At 44.4% G+C, this 15996-nt stretch overlaps 1 protein-coding gene across 2 annotated transcripts in view; it reads left to right on the top strand.

Annotated features, from left to right (window-relative positions):
* Window positions 1-15996, top strand: part of GRB10 (growth factor receptor bound protein 10) — a 313951-nt gene that overhangs the window by 47545 nt on the left and 250410 nt on the right. Inside the window, exon 2 of one of the 2 annotated variants that reach the window (XM_077491758.1) lies at window positions 12176-12261. The exons of the other annotated variant lie outside the window; for it this stretch is intronic. Within the exon in view, the coding sequence (XP_077347884.1) occupies window positions 12214-12261 (48 nt within the window). The 5' untranslated portion in view covers window positions 12176-12213. The remainder of the gene's footprint in view (window positions 1-12175; window positions 12262-15996) is intronic. 2 annotated transcript variants of the gene reach the window in all.

The raw sequence follows: 15996 nt of genomic DNA on the forward strand, positions 1-15996 counted from the left end.
TTCTTGGCAGACTGCCCAGTTTTTCTCCCTTTTTTTGGATGGCTGTGGCTTCAGAAGAACAGAGTTCTTTGCATAGAAATCACAATCTTGACTAAAGAGTTTCTAACTATAGACGATTAATTGTATATGTATATCTAACTTATTACTATGGCCAAGATTGGAACACGCTAAAAGTAATCTACTTACTAGAGCACCTTGGTGTAACTCGTCAATGCTAAACGATACCGATAGTGGGGTTGATGGTGCAAATATGTTCAATACTTTTTACGAAGCATTCTCTTACATTAACTTACTCTTCTCTGTATCTGATATTGGGGTATCCTGCATTCTGTCCAGGACCCAGTTTTTTATTCATTAAGTTAAAATGGTCACTTTGAGGTATCACATTTTATGGCCAATAAGTGGCAGATATAAGAATTAATGGGCATAACAGGTCTTTTTATACTGGACCATTGGAGAGCCTTTCAATTAACTTTCTGCTCGTTACCTCCTGGACAGTTTTAGTCAGAATCTCACCAGGTACAAGACATATTGTACAGAGGGTCCTCTGCCTCCATGCGCTGTCAGCTACATATCAGTTATTGAACATGCCAGCTGAGGATTATCAAGTTTACAGCATGTCAACGGCGAAAAATTCTTAGCCTTACACAGGGATCTTCTATATGCCCTAAGATACAAGAGACAAACTATAAAGTCCTCACTAGATGGTATCGGACAAAAAGATATACCCCTCTTTATTGGATCGATGCTGGAGATGCCAGGAAGATAGGGGGACAATTCTCCATGTCTTCTGGCTATGCCCAAAATTACATCAAACTCAAATTTACGGAAAGTAGAATTCATGACTGTGTGTGTGTGTGTGTGTGTGTGTGTGTGTTTTTTATTTTTACTTCATGAATCTAATATTCCTAATAAAACTTATAAAAAGTCAGTCCTTTGCCATCTTCTTGACGCAGCAAAGGCATGCATTCCTCTGTTGGAAATCTACAAAAGTGCTTATGGTAGGCATGTGGTTTAAAAAGGTAGAAGAAATTAAGAAAATGTAAGATTTAATTCTTACCAAACGTCACCAAAAGGAAACTTTTTATAAAAAGACTTGGACTTCTTGGAAACGGTATATTTTCTCGGATGAGGGACGGGCCCTGTTTGAAAGCGATGTGGTAGTCTAAATAAAAATTACTGGACCAATTAGAACGCCAGTGACTTAAACGGGTCTTTTGGGATTGAATAACTAGAGGCGGGCGCGTTCACCTCCTCAATCTCCTTTACAGTTTGGGGGGGGGGGGGCATGCTTATGTAAGTCACCATTGCATTACAGCATTATGACTGGTGTGGATCAGGGCCACTGAATGCATGTGTAAATTAGATTTATTTTTTTTATTTTTTTTTTTTTTTTTAAAGCGGTTGTATGCCCGCAAAAAAGCTGTAGGGCAAAGGTGTGGGCTAGAATGCACCACATACTAGCTCCATATGAAATGTCTTAGAAATTGCCAGCATCCCCTCCTGGGAGCTAACATGTTGCCTCTGCATTTCTTCTGGGTTTGCGGCTCTAGCGCTGGGTGTGCCCGGAGCCGCAGTGACATGACTCATGTGCAGGAGTCCTCTTTCCAGCAAGCAGCTCTGATTTTTGGGCAGCGTCTGCCGGACGTTCAGAACACATGCGCTGCTGTCGGCAGCTGCATGCAAGGTGAATATCTCAAACTGTACAGGCTTATGAGATATATTACTTTAATACCATGTATACCACTGCTTTAACTTTTTTCGTATGGTCATCAGTAGTTCAATGTTCAGTATCACCAGTGAAGGAGGGGGGGGGGGTGTGATCAAGAATTTTGATTGCAGTTATAAGTAAGTTTGTGATGACTTTTATTCATGACAGCCTGCTTACTATTGTGATGGTGTGATTTGCTACAGCTATTTTACATGGTACAGGGTGTTGATTGGCCCGGGTACCATTTAATAGCTGTGGGCCAATTGCATCACAGTTGGCAAACCATCATGGCTTCCATTTGTAAGTTTTTGCTTGCCCATGTGATCATGACAATGATACCCTGGCAGCTCACAGCAGCTGGGTAACTAACGCCATGATCCGGACACGGTGGTGCACTAAAATAAAAAATGATGATGTTTGTCCTACCTAACAGTGGCACTAATACCAACTGGAAAACAAAATATCATATCCTGCTCAAAATATACTGACCGTGAGATTTAACCTTGATCCTAACCCTGACAAAATGCACTTGTTTGCTACTTTCTCCCTGCAAGAGAAGATGGGGGTCAGGGTTGTGTCTGTGTGTTCTGTGTGTTTGTTTTTTTTTCTCTCCATTCAGAGTGCAAAAACACACACAAGTGTGGGCTGCACAGTGATTACTGTAATAGCCAATGAATCTATCACAGCGATCGGGTGACCCAAAACCGTGAGTCCTGTGTCACCATTATGGGACACAGGGCTCCAGGTGAGATCCCGGGCTCTGTGCTGCAACACAAAACCAGATAAACCTACATGGGGGCCCCACAGCTAAAGGCCCACTTCTGTGAGGAATATCTGCGGACAATTGGAAGGCATTAAAGTAGAAACTAAACCCTCCTAAACTGCCATTTAGGCTTCTGTTTGATGTGCAGTGCTGCACATATCCAATCAAATGGTTGCCCTGTTTGAGAGCAGAATCGGGTGTGATGGATATCATTAACATACCTTGAATATACCCGTTTTGGAAATGGTTACGTTTTATGGGTTTAGTTCCACATTAACAGACCAAGCTGTATCAGTAAAGGTGGCAGTTAGAAGGTTGAGAGAAACCATTTAACATGGACTGGGTGGGGAAGGTTGTGCTTACAATTTCTGCTTTTAGGCTGGGTTCACACTGCAGTGATGCGGGAACGCCGTGAATCCGCGGCGGGTTCCCGCATTGCATGCCTCCCGGCGGCAGTTCACACTACCCTATGCGAACTGCTGGGAGTGTCAGTGAAACGTTAATGACACCCCCAGATCAGTTCGCATATAGCAGTGCGATCTGCAAACTCGGACAGGAATCTGATCGCATGGTGTGAACACCCATGCGATCCGATTCTGCTGCGGACCAAAAAAGGGTCCTGGGCGAGTTTGGGGCGGGTGCGATGCAAATTCAGCCATACTATCTGTATGGCTGAACTCGCATCGCACAGATCGGATGTGATTTGCACTGCAGTGCAAATCACAACCGGTTCTCGTAGCAGTGGGTTCACACTGCTGCGGCTATGAGAACCGGATGTGATTCGCACTGCAGTGCAAATCACATCCGATCTCTGTGCGATGTGAGTTCAGCCATACAGATAGTATGGCTGAATTCGCATCGCACTTGCACAGGACCCTTTTTTGGTCCGCAGCAGAATTGGATTGCATGGGTGTTCACACCATGAGATCAGATTCCTGTCCGAGTTTGCAGATCGCACTGCAATATGCGAACTGATCTGGGGGTGTCATTAACGTTTCACTGACACTCCCAGCAGTTCGCATAGGGCAGTGTGAACTGCCGCCGGGAGGCATGCGATGCGGGAACCCGCCGTGGATTTGCGGCGTTCCCGCATCGCTGCAACGTGAACTCAGCCTAAGGTGGGTGGTTGGTAATGCAGGTTATACCCTGCCAGGTTTTCATTCAATCAACAGATTGAACAAAACACATGCTCAGATCCCCCTCATATATACACAAGCCATGTGGATGCATTGAGATAAAAAGCCTTGTGTGCGGCACCCTTAATACTTACCTGAGCCCCCTTTCTATCCATCAAAGTAGGATTCTCAGCTGCTTGGGACTCCCCTCATTGCCTGAAACTACAGCGTGGTGCTGTTGGCTCCTGCTGTCAGTCAGCCAATGTGATAAAGGGGGCAGGGCCAGGCCACAGCTGTGTCTGAATGGATGCGTGGGGGCACGAGGGAGGGACCAGGATAGCTGAAGAGGAAGATCTGGGCTGATCTGTGCAAATCTATTGCACAGGGCAGGTAAGTACAATATGTTTTAACAGAAAATACTTTACAATCACTTTAAAGCAGAGCTCTAGGCAATTACACCCACTGCATGGGTTACCTGTGTTTTTATTTTAGGGAAGAGGACATTTGAGCTCGCCTCATTAATGGCAGATGGATGCATGGCATTAAGTCATTAAATCCAGAGCCTTTTCCTCTGGAGAATACTTTTATTCCCGTTGCCCCCCTTGGGATCCTCTGGGATTCCCTCCAAAACTAAAAATGACAGGTTTCCATCTTGTATGTGTTTACTCACTGGAGTTGGCATCTTAAAGTTGAGATATAGATAGGAGATAGATAGATAGATATCGATAGATATCGATATATCTCCTAATCCGCTGATCCTCCTGCACAAGACAAGTCCATCGCTCAAGTGGTCTTGAAAATGAACAGTTTCTGATGTCGGCATGCTCCATAGATGAGAATAGTCCACCGCTGGACCATGGGAAAGTGTGGTTTTCTGGAGGATCGGTGGATCAGGTGAGTATACATTTTGTGCTTGCTTCAAAAATAGAAGTTGACCCATGTTGTCGGCACAGCCCCACTGCATGGGGAAAGGTTTTTATTTTTTATTTTATTTTTTGCCTGCAGATGGGCTACAAAAGTGTGGGTGGTTTTTTTTTTTCTCTCCATACTTGCCTAGGTGGATGCAGTATCAGCCTGACGCCTCTGAGAACTGAGTGATTGAACACTGCTGATGGCGCTTGGTTCTGACTGCTCCCCAAGCAAAGCTGCTGCTTATTGGCAGCTCTCTACTCTACCTGGTCCCCCCCCCCCCCCGCGCTCACTGGAGCGCCGAGTTGTGGAGGGGTGGGGAGCGGCCGTCTCAGGCTCTCAGTGGCTCGCTGAGACGGGCATCATTCCAGGCCAAATCCAGAATTTGTCATTATGCCTGGACTGATTTCTGTGACGTCAGCAGAGTGTGGACTTCAGCCTGCTCTGCTAAAAACTGGTCACAGGAGTGCAAAACAAATTACACTCCTGTGACCCATAGAAGTCCAGCCAAATGAGCTCAGGCTGGACTTTAAGTTTTATTTTAGTGTACTTGTGTTCCCTGACCTCAGCTGCACAAATGGTAATTAAAGTTTAGAAAGACCAAGCATTTTTGCTATGGTTGGGTTTCAATTCTTGAGCCCTGCTAGTGAGATTCTTTGCCCTTGTGATGCCTGTCATCTAGCGGGGAAAAATAGAACTTGTCACCAGAACAGAAATGGAGGGGACATCTTCCAGTGGGTCCCTGGAGGGAACAGACAGTTTTTAACCATTTTTCTACTCCCATCCAAAGAAAATGAGGCTTCAGATGGTTACCACTCCTTGGTCAGTCCACAAAAGCCTCCTACAGTTTAACAAGTGTCACTCCAGCTTACTACTGCTAGAAAGTATATTGAGAACTGATGAGCATATAGATTTGTCCTCATTACTGCAGACTATTTAAATTCCAGTAAAAATCCCAACAAGTACATTGGATCCCTACATTTACCCTTTGATGCACTGCAAACTGTAAAACTGGGTGCTGTTGACCAGAGAGGGCTACAAAAGTACTGAAATTAATCCGGTTCCTACTGGCTGAATTTGGTACCCATATACCCAGCTTAATGTTTGATCTGTAATCATACCCACATGACAAATGTAGATCAGCAGATGACAGCTTCCCTGGCTGTAAAGGACAGGAGGGTTTGGTTTCCATTTAGGGCTCATTTACACTTGCTTCAACGGGGCTTCGGACAGGCTTTGTTAAAGCTCTGACCTTACAGTCCTGTTTACAGCTGCTTTTTGCTTTGGCTTCACTTCAAAAATAAGTCTATGGCAAACCTTGCTGGAAGCCCCATCAAAGCTCCACCAAAGTCCCACCAAAGCCTCATCGAAGCACAAAGTAAAAGCGGGTGTAAACTGACTGTAAGCTAACCATTATATTTAGCGACTAGCATTTACTGATCAGATTTAACAAAGAGTGTCCGAGGTCTTGTTTTGAAGCAAGTGTAAACTGGCCCTTAAAGTCACTATAAAGGGAGTGTAGTGCTGTTTTTGTACGTGGAAGCAAAATCTGCAGTTTTTGACCTATATTTTTTTTTTTTTTTTTTTTTTTTTTTTGTGCCTGGAAAAAATGCTCGTGGGGATTGGGCTAGTGGACTGGGGTGTCACTCGCTCAGTCAACTTTGACTATTTTTAATCCTTATGCTGCTAGCATTGGTAAATGGATAGGAAGGTATATTGTGGTTACTTGTTAAGCTTTTTTTTTTTTTTTTTTTTACTTTCTGGTTTCTGACTAGGCAAATGTCAGTAAGGGAGGAGGGGGCTTTCTCAGCTAAGCACACCTTCCAGCCTGGGCTAAGGGCAGTTTTCTTCCAGGGAGTAAAATGCTACATGAATCATCTGCCCTTAAGGCTGGGTTCACACTGCTGCGGCACCGAGAACCGGATGTGATTCGCACTGCAAATCGCATCCGATCTCTGTGCGATGCGAGTTCAGCCATACAGATAGTATGGCTGAATTCGCATCGCACCCGCCGCAAACTCACACGGGACCCTTTTTTTGGTCCGCAGCAGAATCGGATCGCATGGGTGTTCACACCATGCGATCCGATTCCTGTCAGAGTTTGCAGATCGCACTGCGATATGCGAACTGATCTGGGGGTATCATTAACATTTCACTGACACTCCCAGCAGTCCGCATAGGGCAGTGTGAACTGCCGGCGGGAGGCATGCGATGTGGGAAAACGCCGCGGCGTTCCCGCATCGCTTCAGTGTGAACCCAGCCTCAAGTGGAGTTCCACCCAAAAAATGGAGCTTCCACTTTAAGCACTCCTCACCCCCTTGCATGCCACATTTGGCATGCAATTTATTTTTTTTTGGTTGGGGGGGGGGGGGGCGGGGGGAGTGGGGGCTTCATTAGGAGGGGGACTTCCTGTCCCACGTCCTCCTACCCAGGGACCGCCAAGGCGCCTCCTCCTTTCACCTTAGGCAGCCCCTCTAGGTTATCTGAGACAATGATAATAGTATGGGGTTTATTTATTTTTTTATTTTTTTTTAAGTGATTTCTCAGCAAAATGAAAGCATGGGGTTGTTTGCTTTGAATACTCATGCCGCTTACACACGGACGGAATTTCCGATGGCAACATTCTGATGGGAGCTTTTCATCGGATTTTCTGACCGTGTATGCCCATTTCTGTCGGCATTCCCGACAGTCTTTAGATTGACAGCCGGTTCTTAGGTTTTCAGTCTGAAATTTTCTATTTTTTGATCAAGTTTATGCAATTCCGACGCATGCTCAGAAGCATTAAACTTCCCTTTTTTTTTTTTTTTTTTTTTTTTTTTAATAGTGCCATCGAACGTGTTGTATGTTGCTGTGTTATTGACCATCATAATTTGGTGTGACTGTGTAGTCAAGATTGAGCGAAATTCCATTGGAATGCAGATGGGTAAACCATCAGCTTTTTCCAATGAAAATTCCGATCGTGTAAGGATGAATGTGTTTTTTGTGATGTTCAGATACACTATAGACCCACTTTAATGTCTAGTTGCCTTTTTAATTTGTGATGGGTTAGGACTGCATAACAATGCTCTCAAACAGTGGCTGACTTTAATGGCTGTAGATGGTTTGTTTTCTACTTGGCTCTCCAGCATGGCACACATTGTACCTGAACAAAAAGACAGTAAAGTTTTCTTCTTATGTAGGACTTGGCAGCTACTATTCTACCACGCAGGTTTCATGCTGAGGTTAGAGTTCTGGAAGCTTTCCAGATTGTACTGTAAATCCTGTGTGCGTCTGCCAAATATTTTGGAGATGTAGTATACAGTTGCTCTCCCTCTTCATAATTTGTATGTATTCAGACCTTTTTGTAAGGGAAATGGTTAATGGATTAAAGCTTTTAGAAATAGCAAATTGCTGTTGTCTTTCTGCTGCCAAAAATAAAACATTATTTTACTGGAAAGCAACCGTTCTGAAGTTTGCATTACTAATGATGCAAAGACAACAAACAAATGTTTGCCCATGCGCACACTAAACACTCTTCTACTGTAGCAATTTTCATTTTTCACACACAATCTGCACTTCTTTTGTCCCTCAAATTGAATGTATTTTTAGTTCTTGTATGTTACTGTTGACCAAATGCATATTTTAATGAACTTTGGTAGATTTACAAGTGTTTTCTGCTTGAGTTTCCTCAAGTAAATGAGATACCAAACCTGTTAAATCTCCAGGCCAGATTTACACCTATGCATTTTGCAGATTTGCACTACAGAACGTGTGCCATAGGAAACCATGTAGTGCAAAAAGCACTAAAAGCATAGGTGTGAATCGGGCCTAAAACTGCCCATAAAACTACAGTTTTCCAAATTGTCCCTAGGTGACAATTTTTTTTAAAAGCCTTTACAGGTTATCCATTTAGAGTTGACAATTATTTACCTAGAATTTTTGCTCCTACGGTTTGCAACAATGCCTTCCATGTAGTGCACTGGTTTTACGTGCACATTTGTAGTTGGATATTCACACACACTATTCATTTGTTTTTAAGAAAGCTATTAGTTCCCTAATTGGAGGAAGATTACAAACTTATAGGCCACCTTGGGTGTACACAAATTTCAGTGAGTTTAGGTATGTAAAATGATGTCAATTGGTTGCAAGTGCCAGCTCATAAATTGTCAAACATTGGGTATGCAACAGTCAATTATAATTTGCTGTGCAATTTGCAGCTTAAGCCTTTCTCTCTCTCTGTCTCTGTCTCTCTCTCTCTCTCTCTCTCTCTCTCTCTCTCTCTCTCTCTCTCTCTCTCTCTCTCTCTCTCTCTCTCTCTCTCTCTCTCTCTCTCTCTCTCTCTCTCTCTCTCTCTCTCTCTCTCTCTCTCTCTCTCTCTCTCTCTCTCTCTCTCTCTCTCTCTCTCTCTCTCTCTCTCTCTCTCTCTCTCTCTCTCTCTCTCTCTCTCTCTCTCTCTCTCTCTCTCTCTCTCTCTCTCTCTCTCTCTCTCTCTCTCTCTCTCTCGAATGACTGAACCTGGAAGTGATGTAATAGAAGCTTTCCTTCAATGCAAAGATCAGGGAACCTATGTTCCTCGTTTCCTCCCTTACATGGTAGACCTCCTTCTGGTGTCTGAACTTTGATAGCTTAGGGTCTCTGGGCTAAACGCTACATGCTCCCAATGGGGTTATGCCCCTTCCTCACCCACTTTCATTGAGAAAGGCTTGTGTATAGTTTAAAATGAACACTGCACTGAGATCAATATCAAAATAACCACTTCAGGCCTCGAAGATTTTACCCCTGTCCAGACAAGAACACTTTTTACAATTTGGCATTGCATCATTTTTGACAATTGCACGATCATGTGACACTGTACCCAAACTAAATTGAAACCCAAGCTCTCTAAACTGGTACAGTAGAAAATATGCCAATGACGCATGATTGGATGGAACATGACATCTGTTGGCTCAATGTGTTTTGCGACTTAACATTGCTTGTCAGGAGCATTTCTAATTGATCCATATATTTTACATTGTCAAACAAAGCAAGGGGTCAAAACCCTAACTAGTTCTTACAGGGTATCCATGTACTGATGGCATGGTAGTGGGGGCCATATATCTCCCCCAGGAGCTGAGATGTAGTGATCCACGATGTCCATCCTGGGTGGGGCCTGTGGACTGTCCAAGCATCAGACAGTGAATGTGTAGGCATAATGCCAATGACTAACTGTAACTATTAAAATTGTGTGGTGAATGTTCAAGGATGCATTGCATCGCCTGTCAAGATAGTGAGAGGTGGTGCAAGAGAAAAGATAACAAGTGCAACTTAAGTCGAGCATGACCAATAGAAATGCAAGTGAGGGAAGTCCTAGAAAAGGGAGAGACACCAACAAAGGCCTGAACTGTTCATGGATGGCGCCCATATGAGCGCCACCCATTATTACGGTGGTGGGGTCAGCATTGCGGCCGGTGTTGGCCACTTACTGAGTGGGCTAAATTGTTGCACTGTGAGTTGGAGAAGCAACAGATTCCCCCGGTCTTCGTGGAACTGGCAGGGCCTGAAGTATGTCTCTGATGCAGCCTTAGATATGTCCCCCTTGCTCTCTAGAGCCTCATTATCAGCTGTGGTGCTATGTTGCCTGATTTGGGCAAAATTCTGGTCTGGACCAGCCATCTTAGAAGTCACTGGCAAATTTCCCCTTCCAGGGGGAGAGGCTATTTTGAGCCTCATTGGATGACATTAAGAATGTTACTGGGGGGAAAGTATGTTGCCCTTCCTGGACTGCGGGAGCAAGGAGCCACGCCATAGGCAAGGGTCCTCATTTTCCATTTGAAAGCGGATTTTTCATCCGCCCGGGTCGGAAAGTAAGCGTTCCCAGTCTGACAAGGTGCCTGCTGAGGGACAAAAGCATCCCTGGTTTTGCAAGCCAAACAAACCTTTGAGCAAATCTGTTGCCACATGCCCAAGGCTCGCCCCGCCCGACGCGGGGGGGCTGTTTCGCCTTTGGGAGTTTGCGTCGCGGCGCGCAAGGACGAGAGCTATCAGATTAACTTACTTACAGCAATCTCCTGTTTACGCGGCGGCCTCTGTAATAGGAAGTCCTGCCTCCTGGACCAGCATTGGACCAGAGTTCTGTCCGTTGTAAAAGCCAGTCCAGGAGGCAGGACTTTGTATTAAAGAGGCCACTGAGTAAACAGATTCTCACTGTATGTAATCCAGCCACGCTTGTCTCACCCCTCTCACTCTTCCGATGCAGCAATAATCCCCATACTGGCTCTTGTGCACGCGATCGCTAGCGGGCAAGTGCCCTCCGGCGACTCTAGGGGAACTCCGTACCCATACAGGGTTTCACTCGGGTGCCATTCTTCCATGCACTGCCCTGACCTCTATAAAGAGACATGAGCCGGTCAGGAAGCAGTTAAATTTTTTTTTTTTGCACCTGATTATTACTCTGCGCCCCGATCCCACCCAATTGTATGACAAATGAGTTTTCCCAATAACGTTTCCCTGTCAATCGGGTGGCAGATCATCAGACCTGTTTCCCAACTTGGCCAAAGTGCCAGGCAATCCTATTGGATTCTTGGATGCTTAGGAAGAGGAGGCACGAGCAGAGGAGACGCGTGCTGGACTCGAAGGACATCTCAGCGACCGCTCTGGAGGAGACACGAGGACACCACGGCTTGGCGGTAAGTGTCAGACCTCCCGTGGGGAGTGCTGTCAGTGACCCAAGCCCAGGGTGGGAGGGGGAGCATGCTGTCAGTGCTGATCTGTGAGGCTGGGACTGTATACCCCTGACGCTAGGGGTGGAATACAGGGGACTGAGTGGGTGGATTCTATAAGGGGTGAGGCCAAAAAGGGCAGCCTAGCACCCCCATCCTAAAACTTCACCAGCCGCCACTGTTTGATACGGACCTCAGCGGCCTGCTGTTTTCTTCGTTTGATGCGATATTACCCAGATCTTCTGTGGGAACTGCAGAGGTTAAAAACTTGATTCCTTCTCCTCAGCCATCAATTCATCCAGTTGCCTCATCCACCTCTACCCTGCTGATGGTCTCCAGATGAGTTACAATGGACTAAGGGACTTTGCACTTCTAGCAGTGTTTTGTGTACTTATACGCTCTTTGGATTTTCTATAGTGTGTATAGTTTACACTGCATGTAACGCGCTATGGGAATTTGAAAAATTTCAAGATTCTCCCATATTCATTCACTTGTGTTTAATATGCAGTGTAAATAATGCACTTGCTTTCCCCAGTGAAGGAGGGGAACGGGTCACCTGTCAGAATAGTCTGTGTTCAGCCCAAAGACCCGACTCTATTAAACCTCAGCACTCACTTCTACAGGATCTAGCATCCTGTACGCCATGGGATGACATTACAGGTAAGTTGGGCCTTTAAAGCTGTAAGGGGGGGGGGGATTAAGCTAAACGTCTGCTTTAAATTGTAGCAAAGCTGTGTCCTTTTCTGGCTGTTGTGTGGTAGGGTTGAGTCAATACTGACTAGAAATGTAGATCTGTTGGCAGGTGAAACGTCCTTTACACATTTCCGCTGTATATTTTCAGATGTCTGCCTGAAGTTTTAGTTCTAAAAAAGATGCTTATACCTTGCTCATTACCATATTGGGCAAGCAATTGCTTGTATGTTTCCTGAAATAGTACGACAATTGTGTATGTATATTAAAGGCATGTGCCTCGTTCAAATATCTGTTGTATTTTCCATAGGTTTCTGCAGATATTTTGAAACTTAAATCAATGAGCAGATGGCTTTATCTGGATGTCCAGATGCCTTTTTACACCCTTATTACCAGGTATGTTGAAGTATACGTTTTTAAAAGTAGAACTCCTGGCTTTTAAAAAATAGAGTTCACTGCAGTGTGCAGGACTTGACTTTTGTGCTTCAGCAGCTTATTTACCAAAATGTGACCAACTGATCTGGAGTTTTTTGGCAATTTTTTTTATTTATTTTTTTGTTTCAGGTTTCAAATTGCTTGTTTTTAATGGGCAGAATTGTCAATTTGAGCATTCAAAATGATTACTGTGACATCACCGCCCTGCCTCCACCTCATCCAATCATAGAATGCTTTGCATTCCTTCAGATAATACAATGCACTCGAGCTGCTGATCTCCTGTTTTAGGAGGGAGTGAAGAGACCTTGCAGTGTCACTAGCACTGATTGGGTGCTCACCAGATAAGGGGATTGTCGGGCTCTCAACGCTCAGCAGAAGTACATCTGAGCGAACAGATGAGAGGAAAAAACTTTGTCCCTTCAGGTTATCCTCCCACATGGAAAGACTTGGGTTCTTAAAGTGCATGCTGAGCAGCCAAATCAAGCTCTGGTGTCTACTCCATTAACGACTTGGCCCCAGGCTTTTTCTAGTACTTTAATGGTCAGTAATTTTTTGCTAGGAAATTTCTTAGAACCCCCAAACAGTATATATTTTTAATATATAGAGAATAAATTGGCTGTTGTGGTATTTGCAGAGCAGTTTTCCAAACACAAATTTGGGGGGGGAATACATGAATGTGAATGCAATAAAACAATACATAACCCAAAAGCTGATGTTATGCCAGTAATTTGATGCCAAACGTGCCCTGCTTTAAAATTGCCTGTGCAACGGCGACAGCTTAAATGCTACTATCCATAGGCAACCTTTAAAAGCCTTTACAGGTTACCACTTTAGATTTACAGTGGAGTGCTAGTGCTAGAATTGCTGCCCATGAGCTAACATTTGCGGTGGCTCCTCACATGTGGAGCAATTGCTGTGTGGGACAGATGCACACGTTTTTCTTGGCATGAGGGCACTTTAAAGAGTTTTTACACTCTTTAAATTTTTGATCACTTTTCTTGCCGTCCAAGGAATGTAAGCATCCCTTGTGACACCAATATAAATGTGACCGGTACTGTTTACGGAGAAGTCTGGGGTTGAAGACCTCCCACCTCTGCCCTTGTAATGCATTTGTTCACACCAAGATCTGTGTGACTAAATGCTTTTCATTTTCAAAAATGGTGCAGTTTACATCTGGGGAAACTAAGTGATGTAATTTCATTGCTTCCAGATCCCTATGAGGTGAACAGAGTTGATCCAGTCTGTTTGCTTCTATGATTAGCTGGCAGAAGCACCAGCTGGCCAATCAGGTGTCCTGGTGTGACAGGATAACCTAAGGAAGGTGGCAGGAGTGAGGGTACTCGTACTTGTAAAAGCAACCCAGCAGCTAGTTAGCCACAAGGTTTGTATTTTAACAAGCGAGCCGACCATTGGCTCTTGGAAAAAAGAGAACCCTGCTAGCAGCTCTTTATTACTTGGCCTCCTAGCGCAGGAGGGTTTTTTTTTTGTCTTAAACACTGTTGCTTGCCTGCAGGAGGGCTAAATGTAAAATAAAACTACCTATTTGGAACTGCATATCCCTGGCATTGGATGATATGAATTGTGCATCCCTGAAATATCCATACCTGGAATATTCAGTTTTGCCTAAGCAATAACCTGAAAGATCTATCTGTATTTTGTTTGTTTTGCATTTCTCCTGGAAATGTAGCTGTGTACTTCTGCTCATGCAGAGTTGTAGCTGTAATCTGCTGTGTGAATCTATAGCTGGCCATAGATGAGAATTTTTCTTTTAAGCCAGCAGGCTAAGATCAAAGCTGGTCCATTAAGTATAGGGCCAGCCACAGAAGTACCAACGCCTAATAGTATATAGATATTGCCCGGAACACCACAATGAATCGTAAACTGTAAAGGATTCGAGAAGAATCCACTAGTTCTAAAAATGGGCAAACTGCAGTCTCTCCAAGTTTATTAACATTTAGCATAGAAAAATGATTCTATGCAACAGGTTAATGGCATAACGGTAATTAAAATTGACAACCTTGTCTTTAAAACACCCCTGGGATCCCATCAATTCCACCACTTATTCCAGATGGTCAAGAAACAAGGGGGGAGCCTCTGTGTAGTATTAAAACGGTCATCATTCATCTTGGTATTAAAATGCTCATCACAAGTATGTAGTCCAGCTAGTTCTACTGCATCCCACAGGCTCCTTGCACAATCTGGGTAGCAGGGAAAAGTTCTGGTGTGATGTTGTGCTGAAGAGCTATAGATTCAGGGAAAGAAAGTTGTCGGCTCCATGCTGACCATCTTGAAGCAGAAATGTCACCAGCAGGAGGGGAAGGAAGGGGTCAGGACCGTCTCTATGGAATGAAAGGCTACATGCTCTGTTCACAGCTCCTTCTACTGGCCTCTAGACCTATCTCGGTGCTTGTGCTTTCAGCAAGGATCACTTGAATGCTGAAGTCTGTCTCGGGTTGGCAAAGCCATGTCTAGCAGTATGAGATGGCAAACCACATGATGTGAAGAGTTGTCACATCAATGTGGTTTGCCCACCAATCGCGTGAGCTTCCTCCAGTAAGGAAATCTCCCCACTGGGGCATTATATTCTGACAGCAAACAGTTCCGCTGTCTAAAATTGATCAGCAGCTGCGGTCACTGATATACAAGTGTTCCAACTTTCCTGATTGAGGGAAGTCTAACAGAAGTGGCCACATATTGATAGAAATTCAGCTGGAGCCTGCTGAACCAAATCTATGGCCAGCTTAAGGCACTGTACCTCTGACTGCTAGAATTGCTTTGTCACTACTGTGCTGATTGACCACTGTTCTTGCTGGTGAGGAAGCTGTATCTGAGCCAGACTTGCAGTGCAATATTCATTCCGTGGGCCTATGCTTAACCTTATCTGTTTATAAATATTCACCCACTAGTCATCGGGTCAACATCAGAAAGCCAGCTTGGTCACAAGGAAGCAGTTTTCCTGCTCCTCTACTAAGATGGACTTTATTGCCCCCTCCTATGTTCCTCTTTGCTTTGGCACAGCTTCCACAGTTCAATTTTCTCTTTTTTTGGCTCTGCAGTCTGCAGTACTTACTATGGGTTTCTTCATAATTGAAAACGAGTGCCAAGTGTGATATTTGTTTTCATTTGATCTTTCATCTGTTAATTTTGTTGCATCTCAGGGCTGCTGATCTTACAGCCACTTCTGTCAACATGTAAGCACTCAAGCATCAGCTGGACATTGTTGTTCTGATCACTTATCATAAAAGCCATAGTTAAAATAAATAAGCCTGCACAATGTATGATGGCACACTAGCTTTCACTAAGAGCTTTTGACAGGTTAACCATGTAGGAGCACAGATGTAGATATTGGGGGTAATAACTGAGCATCTGAATAAGACCCCATGGCAGGATCACCTAGTATTCTTTGAATAGCTGCAGATTTAAAGCATTTGTAAAGGCTGACAGTTTTTAATTCATGAAGGTAAAACAACCTGTGTAGTACCCTAATCTTCCTCCAGAGATTTTGCATGAGAGCATTGGCTCTCCAGGGACTTTCCCTCATTGGCCCACTGTCTGTAATTGACAGCAGTGGAAGCCAATGGCTCCCGCTGCGGCCTTCTGCAATGTTGTGGAGAGGGGTGGTGGCCGAGTCATGGCTGTGTGTGAATGGACATGCAGAGCCACAGCTTGGGAGTATGCCTGCTCATGTCCCCCATT

Source organism: Lithobates pipiens, unplaced genomic scaffold (genome assembly GCF_037356315.1).
Source record: "Lithobates pipiens isolate NorthernLeopardFrog02 unplaced genomic scaffold, aLitPip1_a1.2 Scaffold_19, whole genome shotgun sequence".
In the NCBI taxonomy this organism is placed as follows: domain Eukaryota; kingdom Metazoa; phylum Chordata; class Amphibia; order Anura; family Ranidae; genus Lithobates; species Lithobates pipiens.